Source organism: Dipodomys spectabilis, unplaced genomic scaffold (genome assembly GCF_019054845.1).
Source record: "Dipodomys spectabilis isolate Male_0828 unplaced genomic scaffold, ASM1905484v1 ptg000199l, whole genome shotgun sequence".
Taxonomy (NCBI): Eukaryota; Metazoa; Chordata; class Mammalia; order Rodentia; family Heteromyidae; genus Dipodomys; species Dipodomys spectabilis.
Genome location: NW_024870876.1, coordinates 3463209 through 3481641, shown reverse-complemented (window position 1 = coordinate 3481641; position 18433 = coordinate 3463209). Strand labels below are relative to the sequence as shown.

The following is an 18433-nucleotide window of genomic DNA, read 5'->3' as shown; positions in this document are numbered from 1 at the left end:
GCTGAAGAGCTCAGGGACAGCACCCAGGCCCAGAGTTCAAGGACCACAACTGCCAAAAAAAAAAAGTAGGCTTTTGATACTTACTGTCCCAGCGCTGTAGGTACATACTCTTCGATCTGCAGCCATGCACTCTCCTCCATTGACCACCAGCACCTGGTGCTGAATAGCAATCTTGTATTTGCTTTGAATAGCATACTTAAGGTCTGCCACACTTTTCATGAATTAAAAAAAAAAAAAAACTTGTTTGCAATTGCCACTGATTAGAAAGAGGTACTTTGTATATTCATGCATTCATTCATTTTTGCCTTCCTCTAAAAGTTAAAAACTAAGTATAGGTAGGCATTGGTTAAATATTTGAAATCCCTGAAAAGTTAGAAGATGGTTAGACATATGAAACTCATAATCATTTTCCCATTAACAGGCTGAAGACTTTAATCAAATAAGCAAATAAAAACAAATGACCAAAAAGCAGAATGGATATGTATGTTGAGATAAAAGATTTAAAATTTGCCATAGTTTTTTCAAATTTCTTTAACTCTTCCCATATACACAGATCTAAAAAGTGAAAGTAAATGGAATACAACTCACGTCTGCACTGTAAGTTCAGTATCAAATGTCAGAGTTGTTCCAGTGTTGACCAAAAACACATATAACTTCATGATGGTTTCTCTGGATTCTGTGAGTTTATACCTCACCCTCTGCTCAGATACAGTTCTTAAATGAAACATGAGAAGTAGTCAGTATTGCAAACAAGTTCAAAAAGGGTCATTAAGGCATAGCAGGCTGGGCATCAATGGCTCATGCCTGTAATCCTAGCAAATCAAGAGGCTGATAACTGAGGATTGTGGTTCAAAGCCAGCCTAGGCAGGAAAGACAAAGACTCTTTTCTCCAATAAACCACCAGAAAACCTAATGGTGCTGTGGCTCAAGTGGTAGAATACCCTTGAGCTGAAGAGCTGAGGGACAGGGCCCAGGCCCAGAGTTCAAGCTTCATGACCGGCAAAAAAAAAAAAAAACAGGTAAATAACAACAGGTTCCAATGTTTAAGATAATTAGCCAGGAAATTTTGTAAACTTTTTTTGGTTTTTTTGGGTTTTTTTTGGGGTCCGGTCATAGGGCCTGAACTCTGGGCCTGGGCGCTGTCCCTCAGCTCTTCAGCTTAAGGCTAGCGCTCTACCACTTGAGCCACAGCGCCACTGCCGGCTTTTTTCTTTTCTCTGCTTATGTGGTGCTAAGGAATCGAACCCAGGGCCTCATGCATGCAAGGCAAGAGCTCTACCACTGAGCCACCTTCCCAGCCCCAAATTTTGTAAACTTTATGCTAAAAAAGTAAATAGTAATGAGATAAGTAAAAGGGGAAAAACTTGAAAAAAGTGTTTGTTTTCAGGCAGGTGTTTGCCTAGCATAAGTGAGGCTGGATTCCATATTCAGCATCCACCAATTAAATAAATAAGTATTTTCTTATTCCTAAAAGCACCCCCCCAAAAAAAACTAAAAACAGATTCGTGCTAAACAGCAAATAAGTCATCACTTTCAAATTGTGTGAAATAATTAATGGCAATTCCTTCCATTCAGGGTCCTCTCTTAACCTGTGTTCCTACCTCCACATGGAGCTAGAATTCTTTGCAAGAATCGCTGAAACTTGGGGCTGGGAAGGTTGCTCAGTGGTAGAGCGCTTGCCTTGCATGCCTGAGTCCCTGGGTTTGATTACTCAGCACCACATAAGCAAAAAGAAAAAAGCCGGAAGTGGCGCTGTGGCTCAAGTGGTAGAGCGCTAGCCTTGAGCTGAAAAGCTAAGGGACAGCGCCCAGGCCCGGAGTACAGGCCCCACGACTGGACCCAAAAAAAAAAAAAAAAAGAATCGCTGAAACTTGTGCCTTCAAAAAGCAACCTCTAGTCCTAATAGAAATATTACTTTATTTAAATAGATAAAAGTGGACAAGTCTAGAGCTGAAAACATTTTAAATTCTTTAATTTAAACGTTTATAAAACTACACTTCAGCTATAAAAGACATGGGAACATTTAAAAAGAATGAATTTAAAGGTTTAGAATTTTTAACCAATACATAAAAATGACAGAGACAAATGAAAATTATAACACCAATCTGAGAAACTGCTACTTATGTTTCCTTATGTTCTTTCCATATGACTATTAGAGAATAAGTTAACAGAAGGAAAGGACAAAAGAGGAAGGTTGAACTGTGACTTACCGTCAGGCACTATGAAAAAGCACTACCACTTTTCTTAAAAGACTAAAACTGGCTTATGTTTGCTGTGCTTGATATTGGCAACTGGATGGCATTATTGGTTAAACTCAGAGAACTAGAAAAGAAAAATTTCTGAATTATTATACAAAGAAATAATAACATATGCAGTAACAGTACAGTCATTTTCATTATCTTTCCCCATTTTTGGTCATTGGTACCAGGATTTGGGCTTAGTGCCTTGCTCTTGCTCAGATGATACTATCCCTGGTACTTAAGCCATCTTCCAGCACAGATTTTTGCTATTTTGAAGATGGAGTCTTGGAGACTTTTCTGTCTGAGCTGGCTTCAAGCCTCAATCATCCAAATCTTAGCTTTTTCAGTACCTAGGATTAAAGGCATGAGAAACTGCCTCTGGGTGCCAAGCCATTTTCTCTTTTTCCCTCTAAAATTATCATCTTTAAATGATGACTATCAATGTGAAGATTAAAAGGTGTTTGCGACCTTAAAAATTAAAATTATCATCTCTAAGAATAGTTTTTCCTTTTCCTACCTGCACATACACTCACAGCACTCAGGCCTACTGTACTAAAAGACCAAAGGGCTGTTTCTAAGTCCTTAAAATGTAACTTTTGGTGATACAACAATCTGTAATCCCAACAGTCAGGAGGCTGAGGCAGAAGGATAGCAAGTTCCAGGCCAACCTGAACTATAGCCCAGGGTATAAAGTCAGACCATCTGGGGGGTGTCCTGGCCTCATTAACTATATAATCTTTGACAAGTTATTCATTGATTTTAGTTTACTCTCCTAATAAACAGGAATAAAAACTGTACCTTATATGTGATACCAGATATCTGTACTATCTCTACTTAAATGTGAAATGTGCTTACCACTTCTACCCACAGTATACTTAAGGCTGGAAATGTATCTAATCAATAAAATACAGCAAAAGTGATGGGATGTTATATGATTGTTATTCAGTATTATATAACTTCCATCTTGACAGCTGATTCCGTCCTTGCCTATATTTGACAAGTAAGTAGCCACCTCAAGTTATACTTAATAAGAAATTTAAGATGGTCCCTAACCAAATCCAGTAAGATAAAAAAAAAAAAAAACTCATTACTGATGAAGTATTATTATCCCACATCTTGTGGCAACTCCTAAACAATTACATGCTCGCTATCTACCCCAAGATTTTCCAACATCATCTCCATGAATTTATGGCTCTAGCTCACCCAACTCCAACCCACTCACCTCAAGCATTACCATTTACAAGGGATGCAACAGAACCTCCATAGTGTGGCCCAAAATAAACAGCTCTCTATTCATCTAACAAAAACTAAAATATTTCCTGTTATGTTACAGTACCAAGTCTATAAATAGATGACAGAATAGATTAAAGTGATAAACAAGCAGGAAAAAAACTACACAGCTAATTTTTTACTAAGAAGTAAAAAAAACTTTTCATACAGTGTGAAAAAAGCCTCTTCAACCAAAGTGCTGAGAAACTGGCCATCTCTCAGACAAAGACTGAAAGAACTGTAACTTAGGCTGGGAAGGTGGCTCAGTGGTAGAGTGCTTGCCTTACACGCATGAGGCCTTAGGTTTGATTCTTCAGCACCACATAAGGAGAAAAAGCCAGAAGTGGCGCTGTGGCTCAAGTGGTAGAGCACTAGCCTTGAGCTGAAGAACTGGGGGACAGCGCCCAAGCCAAGAGTTCAGGCACCACCACTGACAACAAACAAACAAAACTATTCCATTTGGATCAAAATCTCAAAGATCTGAAAGTTTAAATGTACTATAGCACAACATACAAAAACTTTTAAGATATACACACAGGTATTATTTTTCTGAATAATTCTCCAAATGCTCAGAGGGTGGGAGCAAGAATTGACAAATGAGACTACATCAAATAGAACAGACATCAAGAACATGCCAGACACATTTCTCTTGGTGGTAACCTCACTACCTTTTCTTCTCTAAGGCCACTTAGTGGAGAATAACCAGGAAAATCAGTCCAATCTTTTCCTTCCTGATATTGATGCAGTGACACGTTCTTAGACTATGTATTAGTTCATCTTATTCAGTCCATTTGCATAATGTCAGTGTCTTAATATTCAGTGTTCATCAAAGTGTGTTCTAGATATTATACTATTTCTCAAGGGAAGTAGGGATATTTTTTATTTTAACCATATAAAATAAAAAGGTATACTTTGTCTTGGGAAAAAAAGGCTCTCTGCATCTTGTATATACACTTCTACTAATTTGGGGAAGGGAAGTTAAAAAAAACAAAATGCTTAAATAAGGATACAGGTTGACCCATTGTAACACTGAGATGTACAAAACACTATTGAAAATGAACTTTACAACCTTGGGGGGGTGGTAGGGATGGTAGGGGGAAAACAAAGGAGGAGGCAACAATGCTCAATAGGAAATGTAACTTGCTTATGTAACTGTAACTCCTCTGAACATTTTCACAATAAAAAACATACAAAAGGGCTGGGAAGGTGGCTCAGTGGTAGAGCGCTTGCCTTGCAATGCATGAGGCCCTGGGTTCGATTCCCCAGCACCACATAAGCAAAAAGAAAAAAGCCTGAAATGGCGCTGTGGCTCAAGTGGTAGAGCGCTAGCCTTGAGCTGAAGAGCTGAGGGACAGCACCCAGGCCCAGAGTTCAGACCCCACAACCGGACCCAAAAAAAAACATACAAAAAATAAGGTTATACACAGCAAAAACAGAAACAAAAAACAAAAGAACCAAGAGACAACTCAAAGAATGGGAGAAAATCACTGCAAGCATTCAACAGATAAAGAACTAATATACAGAATGTGAAAAGAACTTGCTCCAGGAAAAAGTAACAATCCAATTAATAAATAGGCAAGTGAACCAGACATGTTCTCACAAGAAATACAAATGGCTGACATATGTTCAACATTCTTAGTCATAAAGGAAATGAAAATAAAAACTACACTAAGGTTTCATTTCACCCTGGTCAGACTAGCAATGTCAGACATCAAGAATACAACAACAGGGCTGGGAAGGTGGCTCACTGTGCTTGCCTTGCATGTATGAGGCCCTAGGTTCGATTACTCAGCACTACATAAGCAGACACACACACACAGACACACACACACAGAAAACACAAATGCTTAAAGGGGAGGGGAACATCATATAATATTGGTGAGAATGTAAACTAGCATAACCATTGCAGAAATCAGTATGCAGATTCCTCATTGCAGAAATCAGTATGCAGATTCCTCAAAGACTAAAACTAGACATTCCTTATAACTCTCCACACCACTATTAGGCATATATCTGAGGAGAGTAAAGCAATATACCAGAAAGATACCTGCAAAACTGTGTTTATTGCTTCACTGTTCACAATAGCCAAAGGATGGAAATGACTGGAGGTGTTCAACACCAAATGAGCAGATAAAGAAAATGTGGGGATAGGAATGTGGCTTAATGGTAGAGTGACAGCCTAGCATGTATGATGCACTGGATTCAATTCCTCAGTACCACATAAACAGAAAAGGCCAGATGTGTTGCTGTGGCTCAAGTGGTAGAATGCTAGTCTGGAGCAAAATAAACTCAGGGGCAGTGCCCATGCCCTTAGTTCAAGCCCCAGGACTGACAAAAAAAAAAGAAGGGGTGTGGGGGGAGATGGGAAGGGGAAACAAAGGAGGAAGCAACAATGCTTGATAAGAAATGTACTCATTACCTTGCCCATGTAATTGTAACCCCTCTGTATGATATTTTCACAATAAAAAGAAAAAAAAAAGGGAGGGGGCAGCTGGGAAGTTAGCTCAAGTGCTTGCATAGCATGTATGAAGCCCCGGGCTCAATTCCTCAGCACCACATAAACAGAAAAATCCCAAGGTGTTACTGTGGCTCAAGTGGTAGAATGCTAGCCTTGTGCAAAAGAAGCTCAGGGACAGTGAAAAGGCCAAAAAAAAAAAGAGAGAGAGAAAAGAAAAGGTATATATGATAATGGCTTGACCTATTATATTTTCCTATATCTTAAATGTTATCATTTCTGTAATTTAAAAATATTCCTTTTAGAAAAATGAATGTATGTAAAAAACTATGTATACAGTTAAACATACACTGTGGCATATTACACAGCAATAAAGAAAAAAATGAAATCACATCATTTACAGGTAAATGAATGTAATTTTAGACCATTACACTAAGCAAGACAAGCTAAATCAAAAAATGAAATATTATGTCTTCAACTATATAAGGAAGCTACACCTAAAAGGTATAAATATCCAGACATACACACATATACATTCATATGCCTAACTACATATATGGAGAAACACAGAAAATGAAACTATAGACTACTTAGGAGATGGGAATGGGTGACTGGAAAAACAATAGTGAATAATTTTAAATTACATTTTGAAAGAAAATAAATATAATCAAGATAAAATACAAACAGGAAATGTTGAAATACTTTTGGGAGGGACAGTGAGACTGACTGGACATTTTATAAACATATATGGAAATATAACAAGAAAATCACCTCTATGTAATTAATGTAAACTACATTTTTAATAAATGATAAACAGCTGACAGAACTGTGAATTACAAAAATGTGTTCCTAAGTTAACAATAAGCAAGGTCCTCTAATAACTCCTATAAGCCAGGCCATCACATGAAAGAGAAGACATTAAAAGGTTAAAAGATGGGGGAGTTTATGCCATAGCAATATTAAGTCTACTATATAATTACTTTCCCTATACTACAAATTTTCATATCACGTGTCATAATCACTGTTAGTGGATAAAAAAGCATCCCAACTTGTGAATTTAATGTAATTTGTTTGCTTATTAACTCCCAGGCTTTAATCTCACAAGTATACATTTATTTAATGTGTTTGGGAGTTTTTTTCTTTCTTTTGTGGTACTGAGGTCTGAACTTGGCTTGCGCCTACTAGGCAAGTGCTCTACCATTAAAGCCACACCCCAATGCTTTTTTGCTTTAGTTATTTCCCAGAAAAAGTCTTACATTTTTTTTTTTTTTGAAGCATCAACTTTGGACCACAATCCTCCTACCTATACCTCCCAAATAACTGGAATCCCACAAGCACGTGTTACCATGTCTAGCTTTTGATTGAGATAGGGTCTGTCTTTTAGTCTGAGCTCGATTCAAACCACAATTCTCTCAATCCCATTTACTACTAAGATTATAGAAATGCATAGTCACTCTTGGCTTGAACCTGGATTGTTTTTCCTAAGAGAATCTCCGAAGTACAAACTGCTAGGCCAATATTCCTATTTTGGGGGTCTTTCCATGCAGTCATGCAAGCATGCTGGCTTTGAATTCCAGATCCTCCTGCTTCAATACCTTAGTATGGGAGGGTGCAATCATGCAACATCATACCTCCCTCAAAACATTCAAACATTTTAAAATAAGTATACTACAAAATTGTTTCTTTGTAAGTCCTTAGGCAATATACCATGTCAGCAAGAACACCATACTTATGTAAGTGTAATGTTTTTACTTGCCAGTAGTATTTCACTATTTTGTATTTATAGGTCAACTTTACTTACTAATGAGTTTGATTTTCATTCATAGATTGCCTATTAATGCCTCAGGCACTATGCTACAAATTGTAACAGTGAATAAAATAAATAGCCCAATCACTATATTCAAAAAAGAAAGAAAAGAGCTGGGTGCTGGTGGCTCACACCTGTAATCCTAGCTACTAGAGCTGTTGAGATCTGAGATCAACATTCAAAGACAGCTGGGGCAGGAAAGGCCATGAGACTCTTATCTCCAATAAACCACCAGAAAACCAGAAGTGGCACTGTGGCTCAAGTGGTAGAGCGCTTGCCTTGAGGTTTAGAGCTGTAGGACAGCGCCCAAGTCCAGAGTTCAAGCCACATGACCAACAAAAAAACAACAGGGGGGAGGAGGAGAAACAAGCTTACTTTGCATAATTAGCTTTAAGATTAGGCAGGTAAAGGTGTGTGTACACTCAAACACAATGCCTAGGAAAAAAGACTTGCAGCTTTAGTCAGAAGCTCCCTTCTGAATCTTCATTATCTACATCTTCATTAATTGCTAGCTACCACTTAAAATCTAGCCAAGAATATCATAAAGAAAAATCAGACAACACAGTACAATCAGGCATCATTCCCTGATGGTCTATGAACATTGGTAATCTGTAACTAAATGTCAGGTACATGGCTTTTATGGTCACAAATTTATTTATACTTCATATATCCAAACCTACCACACATAAAATTTATAATCATTGCTAACATATATTAAGTGATTCATTATAGAGCTAAACAGCTTTATGTATTACTTCATTTATCACATGTAACACAACACTACTGCTGCTTTCATTTGAAGATGGAAAATATTCACAAGTTATATAACCTGACTAAAGGAAGATACTTTATAAAATAAAAAAAATTAGGGATTTTCAGTTTGCAACATTGGGGGGGGGGGGGGGAAGCAACTGGGGGCTGGGCATAATGGTGTATCTCCGTAATCCTAGCACTTACAAGGCTATGTATCCCACTGTGGGATACATAGGGTCCAAGCTCAACCTAGACTACACAGCAAGACTTGGTCTCAAAAAGAGTAGAATTTAGGAACCTAGAGATACAGTAGGCATGTTCTTAGATTTATTAATAAAGCAGAAAGTAAAGCTGCCTGCTCTTGAAGTCTGTCTGAGTATAATGAAAGGTTCGTATATATTTACATAAATGATATCTACCTCGAGAAAAGGTTATTTAGAAGTATTTAATTTAGCCAGATATATGGTACACAAGACTGTAATCTAGTGTAATCATAGCACACAGGATTCAGAGGCAAGAAGACAGAGATTTTAGGTGATGTAGCACAATGATAGTTATACAGCAAAACCCTGTCTCAAAAAAAAAAAAAAAAAAAAGCAAACATTCAATCTGAAATAATCTCATTCACCCCCTCCCAAAAAAAAAAAAAAAACCCAAAACTTTACATTAAAAAAATCAGATTCAGCCAGTTGCTGATGGCTCACTCATAAATAACTATCATCATTTGGTACAGTGATTCCTCTTTTAGGAATTTATCCTAAGTATGCTTAAACAAATAAAACACACTAGAAATGAAGCAGTGGTACTCACCAGACACTACATATATATATTTTTATATATATATGGCTGGGAAGGTGGCTCAGTGGTAGAGCGCTTGCCTTGCATGCATGAGGCCCTGGGTTCCATTCCACAGCACCAAATAAGCAGGAAAAAAAAAAAGGCCGAAAGTGGCACTGTGGCTCAAGTGGTAGAGCGCTAGCCTTGAGCTGAAGAGCTGAGGGACAGCGCCCAGGCCCAGAGTTCAGGCCCCACAACGGGACCCAAAAAGAAAAAAAAAGAAAAAGAAAAAATGAATATACTACTTGAGGGTGGGAATGTGAGGGAAAGCTTGGGAGAACCCGAGGGGCAGGGCAACACTGTCTAAAAGGAATGTGTCTAACCTAGCACCTGTGGTTCACGCCTGTAAGTAATCCTAGCAACTCAGGAGACTGAGATCTGAGGATCTAGGTTCAAAGCCAGCCCAGGCAGGAGAGTCCATCTGACTTTTTTTTTTCCATCTGCCTCTTATCTCCAATTAAACACCAGCAAACCAGAAGTGGCACTGTGGCTCAAGTGGCAGAGCACTCACCTTGAGCTGAAGAGTTCAGGGACAGTGCCCAGGCCCAGAGTTCAAGACCCACAACCGGAAAAAAAAAAAAAATTAAAACACACATATACTGTAGATTACTCTTATCCCTTTTTTTTTTTTTTCCTGGGTCTGGTTGTGGGGCCTGATCTCTGGGTCTGGGCGCTGTCCCTCAGCTCTTCAGCTCAAGGCTAGCACTCTTCCACTTGAGCCACAGCACCACTTCCGGCTTTTTTCTTTTTGCTTATGTGGTGCTGAGGAATCAAACCCAGGGCTTCATGCATGCAAGGCAAACACTCTACCACTGAGCCACCTTCCCAGCCCTTATCCCTTTTTTCAAAGGACAAAAGAATGGCTCAAAGAACCCAAAGTCACATATCAAGAGAGTACTATACTAACTATTCACAACTAAATCAATGAGGAAAAAAAAAGAATATGAATGTCATATTCAAGAATATAAAGCTGGGGCTGTGAATATGGCTTATGATAAGCGTGCTTGCCTAACATATATAAAGCCCTGGGTTTGATTCCCCAGTACCACATAAACAAAAACGGCTGGAAGTGGTGCTGTGGCTCAAGTGGATGAGTACTAGCATTGAACAAGAGGTTTAGGGACAGGGCCCAGGCCTTAGAACTGGAAAAACCATATAGATATAAGCTGAAGTTCAGCGTCAGTAATTCATGCCTGTAACTCAGGAGGCTGGTGTACAAACCCAGTAGAGGCAGGAAAGTCTGCTTTATCTCCAATTAAATACTAAAGAGAAATACCTATTAGTATGGCTTTGGATCTGGTGTCTGGTTAAGAAAATAAAACAGTGGTGGTCATTGTATTGGGCCGCTTTCTATTACAACAATGCAATACTTAAGACTGGCTTTTTTTTTTTTGTGGGGGGGGGGCGGGGTCTTGGGGCCTGAACTCTGGGTCTGGGCGCGGTCCCTCAGCTCTTCAGCTCAAGGCTAGCGCTCTACCACTTGAGCCACAGCGCCACTTCCGGCTTTTTTCTTTTTGCTTATGCGGTGCTGAGGAATGGAACCCAGGGCCTCATGCATGCAAGGCAAGCGCTCTACCACTGAGCCACCTTCTCAGCCCAAGACTGGCTTTTTATTCAGGGAAAAAAAGGTTTATGTAGTTCATTACTTCTGGTGCATTAGGTGCCATTAGCTCAGCTCTAAAGTTTCATGGCACATGGTATCATATCAAATGAGCCATGGGACAGAGAAATTATATAGTAATGGTAAGAGTCAGAACAAAGAGAAAGACCCCAGCTTATTCTTTCCTGAAAGCCCTCTTGAGAGTTTAACCAGGGTTCCTATAAAGGCTACCTTAATTACTTCTGTGGCAAGTACTCTCAATGATCTCCCACTAGATTCTACCTCTTAAGGTTCTGCTACCTTAATGCCATTAAAAGGGACCAGGCATCGAACACGATAACCTAGGAAATAACCACTTACATCATATAGCATCTTTGACTCCCAGGCTTCCAGAATCATCTCCTTTAGATCAAAGTCTTAAGTACTGGCAAGAGACAGAGTATGCTGGCCTCAACGGGTGGTTCATCCAGACCAATAATAAGACCAGTCTCTTATACAAATTTCTACCTCAGAGTATGTTGGCCTCTTAGCAAAAACTAAAACGTTTACAGAGAAACAGGGCAATCCTAGTTTTAATGCCTTAGGAAAGTTGTGCAAAACAGTTATTACCAGGCATCTTATAATCAAAAGATGAAGGCCCCAGGTAACCACACCATCCGCAAAGTAACACAAAATATGTGACAGCAACAACAATGTAATCTCTTAGGGCACAGTACCATTTTCTTTTTGCTAGATAGGCTTATGAAGGAGGAGAAAGGGTAGCAAAAAAGAAAAAGGGGAAACGAAGTTTTTTCCCATTACCCAACCCCACTGTTTTATTTGGACATGCAACATTGTGACTTGACTTTCTCAAAACTGGTTGATAGACATTAATAGCTTTTTTAAAAAGTTCAAATGGCCGGGTGCCAGTGGCTCACGCCTGTAATCCTAGCAACTGAGGAGACTAAGATCTGAGGATCGTGGTTCAAAGCCAGCCCAGGCAGAAAAGTCCATGAGAGTCTTATCTCCAATTAACCACCAGCAAGCCGGAAGTGGGGCTGTGACTCAAGTGGCAGAGTGCTAGCCTTCAGCTGAATAGCTGAGGGACAGTGCCAAAGGCCCAGAGTTCAAGCCCCACAACCAACAAAAAAATAAATAAGGAAAAAATAAATATATATAGAGAGAGAAAGAGAAAGTTATAAAAACTAGAAAGAGGGGCTGGGAAGGTGGCTCAATGGTAGAGCGCTTGTCTTGCATGCCTGAGGCCCTGGGTTCGATTCCTCAGCACCACATAAGCAAAAAGAAAAAATCCAGAAGTGGTGCTGTAGCTCAAGTGGTAGAGCGCTAGCCTTGAGCTGAAGAGCTGAGGGACAGTGCCCAGGCCCAGAGTTCAGGCCCTACGACTGGACCCAAAAAATAAATAAATAAATAAAAACTAGAAAGAGGGAAAATATTAATCACCTGCCTTTCTTATAAAAAATGTACTTCAAGACATGCAAATAGTTGGTGAGGCACAGCGAATTCTATTGAAAAACTTTTGCTAAGAAAGCTGATGAAATACAAATTGGTCTGAACTGAAATAATGAAACTAAACACAAACTAAGTTAAAAAAACCAAAACCTTGAGCACTGTCACTCCCTCTAAGCAGGCAATGGTAAGTATCTCCTTCTGTGATTCAACTAGACACAGTCCAATTGTAATGCTTTCTTGTCAGTGTTCCAAAATTAATCAAGCTGCATGCAACTTGCAGTTTAAAGGAAAATTGGAGTACAGAGGAAAAAACTAATAATTGTAAGAAAAAAAAAACACTGCTAAATACAGAATGATGACCACTCCACAGAACTACGCCTACTTTAACAAATAATGGCTTCGAAAAGAACAGGGAATATGATTACCAAAGAAATATAAAAGAGGGGCTGGGAAGGTGGCTCAGTGGTAGAGAGCTTGCCTTGCATGTATGAGGCCCTGGGTTCGATTCCCCAGCACCACATAATCAAAAAAGAAAAAAAGCCAGAAGTGGCTCTATGGCAAAAGTGGTAGAGTGCTAGCCTTGAGCTGAAGAGCTGAGGGACAGCGCCCAGACCCAGAGTTCAGGCCCCACGACCGGACCCAAAAAAAAAGAAATATAAAAGATATAATAAGCAAATGCATATATGAACCTATATGGTAAAAACTCAAAACAACTATATTTTTAAAAAATACTTTTCAGATAAAAGTGAAAATTCACAAATGGACTGAGTGGAAGATTATATAGAGAATGACATGCTGTGAAGTGTGCTCCATCATATAGAGGACTTAGCATTAGCATGCACAAGGATACATCAGGCACCAACAACAAAAATAATCTCTTTAGCCAGGCGCTGGTGGCTCACGCCTGTAATCCTACCTATTCAGATGAGGCTGAAATCTGAGGAGCACAGTTTAAAGCCAGCCCGGGCAGGACAGGGGCCATGAAACTCTTATCTCCAATAAGCCACCAGAAAACTGGTGGTAGAGTGGCTCAAGTGGTAGAGTGCTAGCCTTGAGCTGTAGAGCAGAGGGACAGCGCTCAAACCCAGAGTTCAAGCCCCATGACCAATCAAAAAACAAAATTCCTGGGGCTGGGAAGGTGGCTCAGTGGTAGAGCGCTTGCCTTGCAAGCATGAGGCCCTGGGTTCGATTCCCCAGCACCACATAAGCAAAAAGACAAAAGCCGGAAGTGGCTCTGTGGCTCAAGTAGTAGAGCACTAGCCTTGAACTGAAAAGCTGAGGGACAGCGCCCAGGCCCAGAGTTCAGGCCCCACGACCGGAGCCAAAAAAAAAAAATTCCTTGTTTGAATCATAATCATATTGTAGTTATGACAAAATGAACTTAAAAAAACTAATGTATGGGCTGGGGAGGTGGCTCAGTGGTAGAGCGCTTGCCTTGCATGCCTGAGGCCCTTGGTTCGATTCCTCAGCACCACATAAGCAAAAAAAAAAAAAAAAACTAATGTATAAAATGATACTTGTTTTAAATTGGTCCAATGAAGACTGGCAAAAGCACTGAAATAACAAATTTGGCTGGGCAGTTGCTATATTCATCAAAATGTGTACCCTACAAGTAGGAAGAATAAATTAGGCTCACTATTGTTTGCAATTTTCCATAAAAGGCATAATAAAAATTATCACATTATTTTAATGATATTCAACTTCTCTATTATAGGTGGGAATGTACTATAGTATGAACTCTCTGGAAAGCAACTAGTAGTATTTGTTACGACAGGTAAACAAACAATTTATAAACTCTACTCTCTTAATCTAGTAGCTATACAAAAATGTCTTAATAGTGTAAAGCACATACAAGATATTTTATGACTTTTATGAATAATAGCTTTTGACCATTCTTTTATTCACAATTTGATCCATTATGGAACAATCTATAGTAAAGTTCACAATGTCACAGAAAAGCAATACATACTACCTGATGTAGAAATATGTAGAAAGAATGCAGACAACCAAAAAAGTTGGGGGGTGGAGGGGATACAGAAATGACAAGTACATACAGATACCTGATCAGTAATATTCAGAAAAACAGAGGTGCTGCTAGAAAACACCACCTCTCTGGTCATAATCTGACTTACGCAGAAAGAAAAACAATTAATCATAAAGAAAAAGATTAAAAGATGCGATTAAAATTCTCATCCTGCCACTTACAAACTGAATGATTTGAGAAGAGCTGATCTAAGAACCTTTTCATCTCAAAAGTAGAAATAACATCATCCCTGAAGGACCAAAGAAATTAATGAGAGAATGGGAGGTTGAGAAAATGTAGTTAAAACAAAGCAATTGGGCTGGAAAGATGGCTCAGTGGTAGAGTGCTTGCCTTGCATGCATGAGGCCCTGGGTTCAATTTCTCCAGCACCACATAAGCAGAAAAAGCCAGAAGTGGCGCTGTGGCTCAAGTGGTAGAGCGCTAGCCTTGAGCTGAAGAGCTGAGGGACAGCACCCAGGCCCAGAGTCCAGGCCTCATGACTGGCCAAAAAAAAAAATAAAAAATTAGAAAGGGGAAAAAAAAAAACAAAGCAATTGAGATAAAATTTATAAGACCCATGACTCATTCTATTAACTATTTTGTTTCAATTTCTGTAAGAAATAATTATAAAAATACAAAAACAGGGCTGGGAAGGTGGCTCAGTGGTAGAATGCTTGCCTTGCATGCATGAGGCTGTGGGTTCAATTCCTCAGCAGAAAAAGATGGAAGTGGCACTGTGGCTCATGCAGTAGAGCACTAGCCTTGAGGTGAAGAGCTAAGGTACAGTGTCCAGACCCAGAGTTCAGGCTGATAACCAACAAAAATTTTTTTAAAAATACAAAAACAAAACTTATAGAACAATTCGAGAGGTTCTCTACTACCTAGAATGAGATATAAATGATATAGGCAGGCTTTATTCTTTAGTGTTTGAATGTCAAGAGTTAGTTCACAAAAGCAAGTCCATTTTACAAAAAAAAAAAAAAAAAGACTGCTAGAAAGAACTGTGTCTACTCTGATACTACTTACTGGCACAGTGCCTAAACACGAGCTGAATAGAAACCAAATATTGTCTGTATAATCCCTTCTCATAATTTATACTAGATTAAAAAAACGTAATTAATTTTTCCCTGTAGCTACTGGATATCCTTTCTTTCTCATCCTGACATAAATAGAAGACTAAAAGCAATCTTTCTCGTCTCTAAGCTAAGAAATTTTCTTTCCCAGTATCTCAAAAGCGAAACAAAGATTTTCATATCTGGACTAAGCATATCATGTCAGTTCCTAGAATATTATCTGTACCAAACCATATATGTAATATACAAATAGCTCAGAGAAGTAACTGTCTACTACATAGGGGCTTTGTGACCACCTTGTATTCATGGCAAGATATAAGCAATAAATTCTTCACTAAATAGCAAACAGGAACAAGTGAAAATAAATTGAAAAAAAAATCAGTTTCACATAAGTACATACATAAGCAACCAGAATAAACTTCTCTTGTAAAACCAATCTCTAATCAACAAAGAATAGATAGATATTCTAGGTTTTGTTGACTACATACTATTGTTCAACAAAAACTACCATAGGCATGAAAAAAATAAAATGTTTACCATGTTTTCCTGGGTCTATTATTACATCAAGAGGACAACTAGCCAAAATGACATGTTGTTGTTGGTTGTGGGGCTTGAACTCTGGGCCTGGGCACTGTCCTTGAGCTCTTCAGCTCTCAATGCCAGTGCTCTACCAATTGAGCCACAGTGCCACTTCTGGTTTTCTGGTGGTTAATTGGAGATTAGTCTCACAGACTTTACTGGCCAGGGCTGGCTTTGAACCGCAACCCTAAGATCTCAGCCTCCTACATAGCTAGGATTACAGGCATGAGCCACTGGCGCCCAAGCTCTCCTTGAGATTTTATAAGGTAAATTTTACTAACAAGGCTCCTAAGATAGTTATTTAGGAAAATAGACAAAACTGGACCTGTATTTGCTTAAATTTTCATTCTGTGCCAGGCATGGTAGCGCAGATTTGCAATTCTAACTGAAGAGACTGAAATAAACCGGGTACTGGTGGCTCATGCCCGTAATCCTACCTACTCAGAAGGTTGTTCCCAGCCAGCCCAGGCTATGAGACTCTCATCTTCAATTAACCTCAGATAACCAAAAATGACATGGTGGCTCCAAGTGATAGAACACTACTAGCCTTGAGCAAAAGAGCTCAGGGACAGCACCCAGGCTCTGAGTTCAAGCCTCACAACTGACAAAGAGAGACTTGAGATAAAAGGATCCGAATGTCAAGACTAGTCTAGCCTACAATTGGGGTTCTAGACCATTTGATGCTACATAGCCCAAACTCTCAATCAATCTATCGATGCATCAGTAGATCGAAAGATAGATATAGTAAAAGCAAAAGGATAAATTTCCATTCCTTCATCTATAAATGGAGATGTATTAAAATACCCACTTCATTTGGGTGTTGCAGAAAACAAGTACAGGAATCCATGTCAAAGAGCTTTTTTAGCACAACACCAGCTTCAAAGTGAATATTCCAAAAATGTTATGCAAGGGCAGGAAGTAACTATGACATAACACAAAGTGCTCAAAAGCATCTGTTGAGGAACAGGCAACTGTAACACTCCAGAGGATACAACTAGCAGTCTCTACAAGGAGGAAAGTAAAGCTCAAAAATAAGAGACGTGGCGAAAAATTGTGATAAGAACATTTGTCTTGCCCAGTATACACTCGGCCCTGGTTTCAATGCCTACCATCATTAAAAAAAAAAAAAAAAAAATGAGAAAAAAAATCAAATCCCAGTAGCTAACTGTAGGCAGGTTTTGTCAGGATTTTCCCCCTAATGTATTTGAAACTATCATGTGATTAAATACACTGAAATCCCTCATCTTATAGTCACTAAGTCTGTGAACCATTCCTTCCACTTTATTACCAGGAAGCTATCTAATCTGCATTTACTACAACCTTATGCTCTAACAATTAAAAATAACACTGGAGGACAATTCCCACGAACCAATCTTAGGACCTTTTGTTGTTGTAATGGCCTGTATTGGGGACTTGAACTCAACACTAGGACACTTTCTGAAGCTTTTTCACTTAAGACTTGAGCCACACCTCCCTTTCCTTAGGCCTGCCTTTTACTGTGTCTTCTTCCAGAACTAAGAGCATTTTATAACATCTTTCCATTTCAAACTCCTTAGACTGACATTTCAGCCTCGTCCTTTTATGGTTTCCTACATGACAGTCAATGACAGCTGAACTGATACCTTGACATGAGATAAATAAACTTTGGTTCCTCAGGCCTTTTACTCATGTCACTTCAGGGCTTCCATTTGATAGACAAGAATTCACATATTTTCTGATAGTTATCTCCAACTTATTGACTGTCAATGATTTCTTAAACACAGTCCATTCTTTAATTCCATTTGTCGCCATAAAATATTAAACCAATTCTATACCTTTTTTTTCCACTTGCCAAATACCTTACAGTGCACAAATTGTACTGTAAATGACCAGAGAAACACTACAGTACCTAACATAGTACCAAGAGATAGGGAACAGTCAAGAAATCTCAGAGGGCTAGGTGCCACTGGCTCACGCATGTAATCCTAGCTACTCAGGAGGCTGGGATCTGAGGATCATGGTTCAAAGCCAGCTCGTGCAGGAAAGTCCATGAGACTCATCTCCAATAAAACCACCAGAAAATCGGAAGTGGCGCTGTGGCTCAAGTGGTAGAGCACTCACCTTGAGCTGAAGAGTGCAGGGACAGCGCCAGGCCCAGAGTTCAAGCCCCATGACCGACAAAAAAAAAAAAAGAAATCTCAGGGGTCAACACAACACGAACAAGGAAATACTGCTTTGTGTGTTAAAAAGAAATTAAAAACCTGAATGAGATTACTAAAGTTTGAATGCAGAGCCTTGTGCTTGCTAGGTAAGTGCTTAATCACTTGAGCCATGCCCTTACTCCCTTAGAACCATCATTATTTTGCCAT

At 39.2% G+C, this 18433-nt stretch overlaps 1 protein-coding gene and 1 non-coding gene across 4 annotated transcripts in view; one reads left to right on the top strand and one right to left on the bottom strand.

Moving 5' to 3' along the window:
- The window catches only part of Rb1cc1 (RB1 inducible coiled-coil 1), an 84526-nt gene that overhangs the window by 54425 nt on the left and 11668 nt on the right, over positions 1 to 18433 (bottom strand). For 2 of the 3 annotated variants that reach the window (XM_042696118.1, XM_042696120.1), the window contains exons 2-4: positions 2211 to 2322; positions 589 to 714; positions 85 to 211 (exon numbers count right to left, since the gene is read on the bottom strand). In XM_042696118.1, coding sequence (XP_042552052.1) covers positions 85 to 211; positions 589 to 659 — 198 coding nt within the window. In that variant the 5' untranslated portion in view covers positions 660 to 714; positions 2211 to 2322. Of the gene's footprint in view, positions 1 to 84; positions 212 to 588; positions 715 to 2209; positions 2323 to 18433 lie in introns of those variants that run through there. The other variant, XM_042696119.1, reaches the window with a different exon arrangement.
- On the top strand, positions 13548 to 13612 carry Trnaa-ugc. Its single transcript has one exon. It is a non-coding gene; the product is annotated as a tRNA-Ala (tRNA).